Consider the following 10,687-nt stretch of genomic DNA (forward strand, 5'->3'; position numbering starts at 1 on the left):
CAAACCATGCGCAGCGTATATGCCTTATAACTACAGCTTTTGAATACAAAGTCATGCAAATTTCGTTTTTTGCATCGCCTCGCGTATACGTAAAAAACGAAATGTGCGTGACATAATGCTCGAGTATGATACTGAATCGAGCGTGAAATATTTTTCCGTTTTGAATAGCCAGGTATATTTGTCGTCGCGCAACGGATCGCACAGGTCCGGGCTGTATGTGCAGTATTTAACGTGTTCTAGCTGATATATAAATAACTAATCGATCTCAATGAAAAAATTTTTATGTCGAGCAACGGATATAAAAAATTCTTCTCCAAATCAGTCTATATACATATTTGTTCTTTCACAATCTACATTTGCAATAAAATAAATGTCAAAATGTATTACATGCAATATATATGTAAAAATATTTTTAAATAGAACGAAAAAGTTTTTTAACATTTTGTAAATATCGCAAAAATGCTTTAACGAAAAAAAATAATAGATTTGTCAGAGTTATAGAAAACATTGAAGGCTGCCAATATTGATATATAAAAATATATATATATATATATATATCGCGATCGAAAATAAATAGATATTTTGTAAGGAATAGTTTCATTATACGTGAGCTATTTAATTTAAAACGACGTTGTAAAAAGTTAATAGGTTAATAGTTCTAATAGGAACGTATTGCACAATTCTCAGCCAGTGTTTTCCCATCCCAAAAGAAACCCCGGACAATATCCCGAGCGCTATTTCTATCTTATCTTCCTGCCGAGCGACGTTCCGGGGCGGTTGTTAGATACGAACAGTTTCCACGGAAGAGCATTAGCGGCGTTATTAGCGCTAGTTAGAGGATACGCTTTGGTGAGAGATGAGAGCGGTGTATAATTATCCGAGAGCTCCCTCTTCTCTCCCCCCTCGCCCACGGCTCAACAGACGAGGACGACGTGTTTATGTGGCGCCGACTGAAGGAGCCTGGCAAGAGAGTGTCTTGTATTATCTGCGACATCAGACCAGCCGACGACGACGACGACGACGACGGTGACGGCGACGAGTCGTTGAAGGAGGGTAGCGGGAGTCGAAATGAGTAACAAGTAATCTAGCATTTCTTGCACAGTGTAGCAGCTGCACCCAAGAAATTGCAAACTTAGCGATATCTTAACGCGCTGCAACCTGAATTTATTATGATTTAACGGCATCACGTGATTGCGTGTACAGTTGCATGCCACGCCATCGAAAGAGAGAGAGAGAGAGAGAGAGAGAGAGAGAGAGAGAGAAAGAAAGAAAGAGGGACGCACGTAAATTTGCGTTAAAAAGAAAACTAAATATATAATACGTATGCCTCTACCGTACACTTCTTGCTGCAAACGAGATGCAGATTTATATCCTTATAAAAAAGAAAAAAATCTGTGCCGCGAAGTTGCTAGTGCACATTGCGCGCGCCTAAATCGCGTGCGCGATATTTCGGCGCGTATCAGATTCGATTTGAGCTTTCAATTAATATCAAATCACATCGTTATCAATTTTCGGGGCACGTAATTAATTTGGGAAAATTCACGGCTTTCAGTCGAAACTTTTCAAATTGTTTTCCTTTTTTTTTTCTGTTGTTAATTTGCGACGTAAATTGCTGCGATCATTGCGTCCCGCGCTGCATCCGCGCTCTGTTTTGCGTCCGCTCAATGTGTATCCTTTCCAAATTCTCTCCATGTTAACATTACACACGCGCGCAAGTCTTCTCTTAGAGTGGTTTAATTAAAGTGCCGAATTAAATCAGGTTACACAATAATGTACGATTCAATAATCAATACGAATTACGTAAATCACCTTTCCTGCACGGCAACATGCACAACACAATCGCGGGACGCGCGGTACACAATCCTATAATTTTGCGTATAGTAATGAGCGGAATTGACACTCGAATTTCCATGAAACAATTGATATGCGTTTCGATGCATCGCCAGCGCATCCGTATCAGCCGACACATACACCCCCTCTCCCCCTCCCCCTCGTCCTACTGCCATTACCACTTCAATCCATTTTAGTCGAATTCATTAATCGTTACAATATGCATTAGACCCCGTGCAACGTGCTAGCTTTTAAACGTTTTCGCATTGAATTTATTCCCGTATTAAATTTCACCTACGCACGCCGCGTGAATATAAAAAAAGCTATTTCGATGTGTTTGCTGAAAGTGGGCCGGCTTTACGGAAGGTCGAAAGTACAGCCGATAAGTTTATACGAATGTTACTTCTACGAAGATTTATCTATGTTTGCGAGAAAAAAAATCGTCAAGAATAGAAGAAAAATCTTCCTGTCGTTTCTATTTCTATTTTGTCTAGCTATCACACGAATATTAGGAACAAACCTGGACCGAGTTATTATCACTGTTATCACATTGTGTTAAGTGGCAGAATTGAAGAATGTTTTTTTCAGGTCTACGGCCAGGCAGAGTAAACGCTTTAAAATATATCTCGCTCTTTCCCTTTTTTTTATCAGGATAGCATTCAAAACATTTTGTTTACGAAATGATACTTTAAAACGTTACACCCTGAGATAAAGTAAATATCTGGAGCTGTCAGACTATTGTAAAATCAAGATTTTCGAAAGATTTGACGAGATTTATCACATGTCACTCAAAGATCTTTGTCAGTGGACATTCGAGTATCTATTTAATACCTGCCGCACGTGTTTACATATACACTTAAGCTAAGAAATGGTAGGGAGAGAGGCCTTTTACAATCTCTCTCTCTCTCTCTCTCTCTCTTTCTCTCTCTCTCTCTCTGTCTACCCTGTTCGGGGTATCTTTTTACTGCGGATAGAGCTTTATAATGCGCCTCGATGACGTTAGCGTTACATTGGATCTCGAGCGTGAGTGCATCGTCGTAAACGCACGAACAAAGGCTGCGTTAAGTGCATAAGGCGATGGTTATACTGCTTCACGCTCTACTTGCTCGTATATTATATTGTTCGATACTTTATTGCTCTACGCACTAGGATGCGATGATGAAATAAAACGTCCGCCTTGTACGCGAGAAGTAGCCTCTCGTTTTTTTCTCCCGTCTGAATTAGCTTTGTTGATAAATAAAGGATTCTAAAAAAAAAAAAACAAAATTGAAAGTATCCTTTAGTTTATCGCTAATAAAAACAAAAGCTGATATCTTTATCGAAAACATTTGGCTATAATTAGCACGATTCTTACACGCGAAACGACATTTCAGGAATAGACGATGAAAAATCGAATAGTCCTTGGAGGTCATTAGAGATCATGGATTGCTAATTAATTGGAAATTAGAATTCGTCTAGTCAGATCATTTTAATTTTAATTCCGTTTCATTCCGACTGATCAAAAATTTTAATCTCCAATTCGCAATCTTCAATCTCCAATGCGTAATGTGACACGGGCTTCAAGGCACGAGAGAGAACGAATGCGAGCCTCCGCGCGAGCCTTCTCTCGCGTGCCAGCACCTTATTTTCTGCCGGTAAAAATAAAAGCACCCGCGCGGGCGTGCAATTTTCCTAGGAACGATCGGTTCGTCAAGCCGCGATTTAACGATTACGAATTCAACGATTCTCTCTCTCTCTCTCTCTCTCTCTCTTTCTCTCTCTCTCTCTCTCTCTCTCTCTGAGGAGGTAGGGCCTTTATCTTCTCGGCGCACTCGCGCACCGTGTATCGTGGGACCGTGCAGGTGCCGGGCGTTACACGCGGTGGCATCCAATACCTCTCTTTAACAAACGCCACGATGCCAGGCCAGGCCGAGATGTCGGCGGTAAACGCGCGGAGTATCGGAGTATCGGACTTAGTGGTCTACACACGAGAGAGGAACTCTCCCTCAGCGCCGGCGGTCGCGGCTCGTGGTGGGAGCTGCGAGAAGGGCACCCCGCGCCAGTTGACACGTCGTTGGCCGGGTCGCTCGCACCCGGCAAAAGTGTCGGCGTAGCGCGAACCGACAACGACCACCGTGTCGCTACGGCCGCTGCCGCCGCCGCCGCCACCGCCGCTGCCGCCGCCGCCGCTGCCGCTGCCGCCGTTGCCGTCGCCGTCGCCGTCACCTTTGCGTTCGCCTCTTTCGCCCGCATTGGTTAGTCGCCGCCGCTTCGTGGTGTTTCGTGTCGTTCCGCGCGCGTCGTGGCCGTAAGCCCCGTCGTACGTAGCCGTAGTTCGCGACGCACACCGAAGAGTAGTCCGCCACGCCACCGGAGGAGAGGGGCCGCCACCCTACGACGATGTTGTCGCGGAGTCGCGAAGAAGGGGAGAGACGCTCCCCGGGGGAGCACGAATCTGCGGTGTACGAGTAGGGGAAGTCAGCTGAACGGTGGTGGAGTGGTGGTGAGGGTCGAGCGACGAGAAGGGCAACCGCGCGCTGCCTCCACGTCGACCGCTCTGAGCGGTTTAGTCGTGAGTCGAGTCTCGCCGCGTCAACGTGTCGGAGGATAACATCGCGCAAACGATACGGTAACGGGCCACCACTGTGACGTGAGTCTCGTTTTCTTTCTTTTTTTGTGTTTTTCCCAGTGTCGTTAAACGCGGACGCCCGTCCTGCGGTCGTTCTGCGCAGGGTGTGCTCCGACTTTGAATTTACGTTGTTTCCTCCTCTCCGCAGATCTATAGTTTGGTGCTTGTGAAAAAAAAAGAAAAAAAAGAAAAAGTGCGTATCGCGCGCACGGGATTCAAGTGCCGCCTCTCTCGCGATCGTCTTTACCGCCGAACAAGCCAGTCCTGGTTGTGCATGGCTTCGCGTCCGAGAGTGATACCGTTGTTTCACTGCTGCGACGGATATAAGGGGAAGATAGTGCGGCGGATTGCGCAGTTGGATCGCCGATGAGAGCCGTCGAGTGTGAATAGAGAAAAAAAAAGTGGTGCTATCGTCGAGTACACGACCGACGGCGCGAGCGAGGATCGACCGCGAAAGATGCTGACGTCCAGCGCGAATCAGTATCTCCGTCCTGATCATTACCTCACGCCGCTACCTACTACGGTTAGTCTCTCTTTCTCTTTCATTCTCTCATTCTCTCTCTCTCTCTCTCTCTCTCTCTCTCTCTGTCTGTCTGTGCTGTTACTCCGCTTCTCTCTCGCTCTCTTCCTACGTCGCTATTTACGGAGTCCATTATTCATAACCCTCTCCCGTTCCCGTTTTGTATACGTCGCGAAGTTAACGATTTGTCGAGATACGCATCTCTCAACGTTCAAAGTCTTCGCCAATTTAACGAGCGATATTTCCTACTTGTCGCTTGCATTCCCCGCAAACGGCGCGGCGAAGTAACAGCGTACGTGCCTGAAAAACGTTTGCTCCTTTGTTATCCCGCTTACGTGCATCTCTTTCTCTCTCTCTCTCTCTTTTTCTCTCTCTCTCGAAGAGAAAAGGAATGTGAGTTTAAAGTGAGAAAATCGATTCGACATGTTGCGAATAAATCACGTTGTAAATTAACATGAAAAACAGACTGTGCGAGAAATAAATCGCCATAAGCGTCCCGTAAGTAACGACAATTCGAAAATCGGAATAACGATTTAAACGACGTTAATTTTATTCTGATATCCGGATATTTCGCGCAACACAGATTTATGTTATTAACGCAAACGCGCAAATAGCCGAACGCTCGAAATGTCACGCGCGTGTATATAAATGCACGCGAGAAGAGAAAGAGAGAGAGAGAGAGAGAGAGAGAGAGAGAGAGACTCCCTGCTTGAAAATATCTTTCCTAGCGGCTCATTAATGTCGTCTGTCGTCGTTTCGTTAATCCCGACGGAAACACGCGCGCCGTGTTTTACGCTCCGAAACTCCTGTAAACTATTTTTGGGGACAGCGAGTGCGCGCGTTGGCAAAGTCACGGCGTGCGTCGCGCTGATTTACGCGCGTCATAAATCAAAGCGCGATTCGGTAATACAATGCTGATTGTTGCGCGCGCGAGGGGGAGGACGAGAGAGATGGGAAAGAGCGAGTGCGAGATGGAATAGAGCCGCTCGATCGGTTCTTTCGGTACAAACGGTCTCCGCGCACGCACGTTGATGGATATTCTCGTACTTTCAAATCTCACCAATATTTAAGAGACGTAAAAAAATTTCGTGCGCACAGTTGAATCTGCAAAATAATGAACAAATGACGAAATTTACAACCTCCACTGCGGAAAGAGAATCGGCAAATCGTTTGTTATGAACAACCGCCCCGCGGTAGCTGGACCGTTAGTCAAATTCGGCACAAAGGCAAAGCACTGGGCTATTCTCCGTCTAATGCTATTTTTCCAGCTGTTTTTCGCACGAAAAAAAAAATAACTTCTGTTTTCACGACAAATTTTTTTTTATATATATTTTGCGAAAGCGGCTTTCCACTCGTAAAAAAATCAAGCTTCGACAATACAGCCCCCCCAAAAAATGAGAAAAAAATATATATTCGAAAAGTTTCAGTCAGAAGTTTCAAGCTGAGGCGCGGGCGAAGAGAAGTTTCTCTCCGAAGGGGCATAAATTAGCCCCGACAATCAAAAGCCGGCGGGCGGCATTAGCGGATTAAAATATTACGTTCGAACGTTCCCGTTAACTTTCACGAGCGCAATTAATATATAGCCTCGCGTTGCCGTAATGGCCTGTTGCAATTCACGGCATTAATATCTGTCGGCGTCGCGCCATTAGTACCAGAGACCGACCGTGAGCGCGGCGGCGGCAGCGGTGTTACGGCGGCGGGTTAGCGTTGCATGATCGTTGCATTTTAATTACGGCGGAACATCTGTTCGGTGAACGTATCAGTCGACGAGAAAATATCGCTTCTCTATACGTTAATTATACCGAGTGCATCATCGTGACCACTTCGCGGAGCCCCCGAAGGGGAGACGCGCGCGAAGGCGCCGACGATATTAAATTCCCGCACTTACACGCTAATGACGTCTGCTATCGGGCGATAGCATATTGATTATATTGGTGGCCGGTGCCGCGCGTCTCTCGGTCTTAAACGAAAAGAAAAACCAAGAGAATTTCATCGCGCGGAGATAATCATTGGCAACGTTCCGCGCCATCGGCGGCGCACCGTCCTCGATTCCAGATTCGTTGGAATTACGTACACAACGCGCGCGCGAAAATATATATCTGCTCCTGTTACACGGTCAGTTTATCCGCGAATAAAGATCATTAGTTGTGATTTCATAGATGTGTATGTGTGTGTGTGTATGAGTTTAGAATTAATATCCACGGGATTTATCATTGTTAACGGAGGTAATTCAATTTCAGGGCACGTTGACAGGTCGTTAGAAAAAAATCTCGGGGACACGTCGCGTCGCGCTCGCGTAAAAAATTTCTCAATAAATCAAAAGGGCCGGGGCGTTCCGTGGGATAAGTTTGTCCTGACGCACCCTTTATCCACGTCACTTCTCGCTCGGGCGAAAAGAGAGTGACGGCGCGGCGCTACAGATTGCGGTTTGCGCGTCATTAATTGGACTTGCCTCGCCATCCAGACGCGGCAAGTTTCGAGGGTTGTCAGATCGTGGTATTGCAATGTGGCCGGTCGATCGAAAATCACTGACGTTCACGTGTTCGTAAAAGAGGTCGAGCTCTCTCGTCAAAATTGCCAGATTCGCAACCGACAAATATATTAATTATTACCGAGTCAATTAATACTAACGATTGCATTTATCGTGTTTACGAATTATAAGAAAGTTTTACACATCAATCAACGTCGACGCGCGACCTATTGAGTTTCGAAATTATGTTGCTTTGTACAGAAATTGTGAATTGTATAATCAATGATTTCGCATAAAAAAGTTATAGAGAAAAATGTTTTCCTTCGACACGACAATTGTATCGAGGATTAACAAAGTATTCAAAGCTCAATTTATCATTTCTCAACATAAAAAGCTTTTCAGCAGAAATAGAAATGGATCGTTTTGTGGCTTTTGTTGGGGAAGGCCCTTAAAATAAATCCCACAAAATATCCTAATTCATTACACAAATGTGCAGATTTCACTTTTTAAACAGTTTTCGAATTTTGATTTGATAAAAAGCCTTTTAACGGAAATACAAATGGATCGTTTTGTGGCTTTTGTTGGGGAAAGCTCTTAAAATAAATCCCTAATAAAATATCCTACATATATCATTATATCATTACACAAATGATGACACAGATTTCTAAATATTTTTCATATTTTGATTTCAGCTGGATGCGAAGAAGAGTCCACTCGCACTGCTCGCACAGACCTGCAGTCAGATAGGAGCGGATCCACCGTCCAACAAATCGTTACTAAGTTCCTTGGACAAGACATCGAGCAACAGATCATCCAAAACCACGGAGCAGTCACGCGACAAGTCGTCGCCAACGGTGACAGTGTCGGTGACGGTGCCAACGTCGGCGAGCGAGTCAACGAAGACCAGTTTCAAGCCGTACGAATCCTGCCTGGGACGTGAGAAGACGTGCACGCCGGACGAGTCCCGGTCGGCGTCGAGCCACTCGACGTCCGGCCGTTCGAGGACACCCGGTAACAGCGGCAAACGATGCTCGAGCAATCAGAGCGCGGCGTCAACGCGCGCGGTCACGCCGCAAGGTAGAAGGACGGCGACGCCGAACGGTGAGGTAGCGCGGGACTCGCCGGTGTCGAGAAGCTCCGCGCCCTCGGTGCCGTCGAGCACGGTGGACGCTATCACGAGTCAGCCAACCGTGAGTAGTCCCTCGTTACAAGTCAAGCCCGCCTACAGTCCCGTCAGCATGCTCGCCATGGCCGATCCGTCAATCAAGGATCTCCCATTGGGCACCTTCAAGCCCGGCGTCAGTCTACCAGTCTCCACCGCCGCCTACTTGGGCTACAGCCCCGGTCAGCTGCCGATCGACGTGATGGCCAACTCGCTCATGTCCCATCACGCCGCCCTGAAGAACGGCATCAACCCCTATCTGTACGCGCGGTTGAAAACCACCGGCGGACCCGCGGACGGCCTGATGCCGATATGCCGCGATCCCTTCTGCACCGGCTGCCAGCTCAACTCGCACCTACTGTCGAGCCCCGCGACGGCCGCGGCGGCGGTCGCCAGCATCGCCAATGGCAAATTGCCGTCGGGCGCGAGCGGGGCGACGCCGGGCTCCTGTCCGGCCGGGTGCGCACAGTGCGATCACAAACCCGGCAGCGTTTCGTCCTACGGGTCGCTCGGCGCGGTCTACGCGCACGCGCAGCTCGCCGCGTTGGCCGCGGGCACGCAACTACCCTACGTGTGCAGCTGGATCGCCGGCGACACCGCGTACTGCGGCAAGAGATTCACCACGTCCGAGGAGCTGCTGCAGCATCTCAGGAGTCACACGAACGTGTCGGCGAGCGGCGCCGATCCCGCGAGCGCGGCCGCCGCGATGTCCCTGCTGCCCGGGCCGCCCCCGGCGCTGCATCCAACTCATCCGCTGTTCGCGAGGTCTTACCCTACGCCACCCTTGAGCCCGCTCGCCACCGCGCGCTACCATCCCTACGGGAAACCCTCGCCGCTCCTAACACCGTCTCTGTCGACGCTCGGTCTGCCGCTTCCGCCGCCGCCGCCGCCGCCGCCGCATCCGCACGCGACCGCCGGACTGGCGTATTTCTCGCCGTATTCCATCTACGGGTCTCGTCTAGGCGCCGCCTCCGGGATGCATCAATGAGCTCCCGGCAACGAGCGTTCTCGCGAGCGAGCCGAACGCGAGCTCCCGGGATGAGTCGATCGGCGAACTGTGATTCCGCTACGGATTCGGAGTACGTGAACGCAAAGAGCATCGGGTTCTGTTACACGCGGTGCTTTTGTCACGGGAAACCTCGCGAAGGAACCTGGAGTCGTAGAACGGATACCGAAGCGGTAGGAACGTTTTTGTTTTCTCGATTACTACGCGGTAATATACATATACTCGGTGCGTCTTCCGCAAGAGCTAAGCTTTTTTTTTACCTTATAATTGGAAATCTAATGTAGAATCCGAAAAGAATGTGTGCACACTAAACATTATATGTAGTTATCTTTTGGTGCGAATCATTACTGTTTCAATGTTGCCGCAGATAAATTTGATATATTTTGTAGATACCGAAATGTAATTTTTTTTAAGTAGTTTTCGATAGTATTCAAACGTTCTACTCTGCCAGTGATATTTTCGATAAAAAGTGATGTACTATATCTGTACTTTTGGGCTTTCTCAAAAAGGTGAAATACCGCTCGTTATCGCGTATGCCTACCTCAGCTTTGCAAGAATAATGAACAATCTTATCGTTGCATTTGAAATACTTTTAAGACGATTAACCCTCGTTCAGCAGTATTGATAATGCAGAAGCAACGATAAATTCTATAAAATCATCATTCTTAAAATAAATTTAAGAAATATATAATACAATACATCGATTAATTTTGATTGTCTCAAAATAATCATTTTTTAATTTTTTCTATTTGATAATTACTTTCTTAAAATAATCGTTTATTCTATTTTTTTTATTTGATAATTATTATTATTATTTAATAATTTCTTAAAATAATCGTTAATTTTATTTTATCTTTCATTTGATTATTATTGTCTTAAAATAGTTGTTTTTAAATTTTTAAAATTTTTAAATTTGGCTATTACTTCGATATCTTATTTTTAATTTTTGTAACTTTTTAAAAATTTTTCTATTCGACAATTCTTTTCTTAAAATAGTCATTAATTTTGTTTTATTTTTTTTCCTATTCGATAATTATATTCGTTCTTATTATTTTACGTCACAAAATAGTTTAGTTCTATAGTAAAATCAA

At 46.2% G+C, this 10,687-nt stretch overlaps 1 protein-coding gene across 1 annotated transcript; it reads left to right on the forward strand.

Annotated features, from left to right (window-relative positions):
* The first annotated feature begins 4,098 nt into the window (after positions 1-4,098).
* LOC105456344 (zinc finger protein Elbow) lies at positions 4,099-9,578 on the forward strand. Its single transcript, XM_011700303.1, has 2 exons — positions 4,099-4,961; positions 8,121-9,578. The coding sequence occupies exons 1-2, from the start codon at positions 4,896-4,898 to the stop codon at positions 9,576-9,578; spliced, it is 1,524 nt and encodes a 507-aa protein (XP_011698605.1). The 5' UTR covers positions 4,099-4,895.
* The last annotated feature ends 1,109 nt before the right edge of the window (positions 9,579-10,687 follow it).

The sequence above is a fragment of the Wasmannia auropunctata genome, unplaced genomic scaffold (assembly GCF_000956235.1).
Source record: "Wasmannia auropunctata unplaced genomic scaffold, wasmannia.A_1.0 LD335709.1, whole genome shotgun sequence".
NCBI lineage: Eukaryota > Metazoa > Arthropoda > Insecta > Hymenoptera > Formicidae > Wasmannia > Wasmannia auropunctata.

What these genes read in the sequence shown, in the direction of transcription:
- LOC105456344 (XM_011700303.1), top strand. Translation starts at nt 4,896, where the DNA reads ATGCTGACGTCCAGCGCGAATCAGTATCTCCGTCCTGATCATTACCTC. An exon ending in TCACGCCGCTACCTACTACG is followed by an intron (nt 4,962 to 8,120) that starts GTTAGTCTCTCT and finishes TTTTGATTTCAG; the next exon opens with CTGGATGCGAAGAAGAGTCC.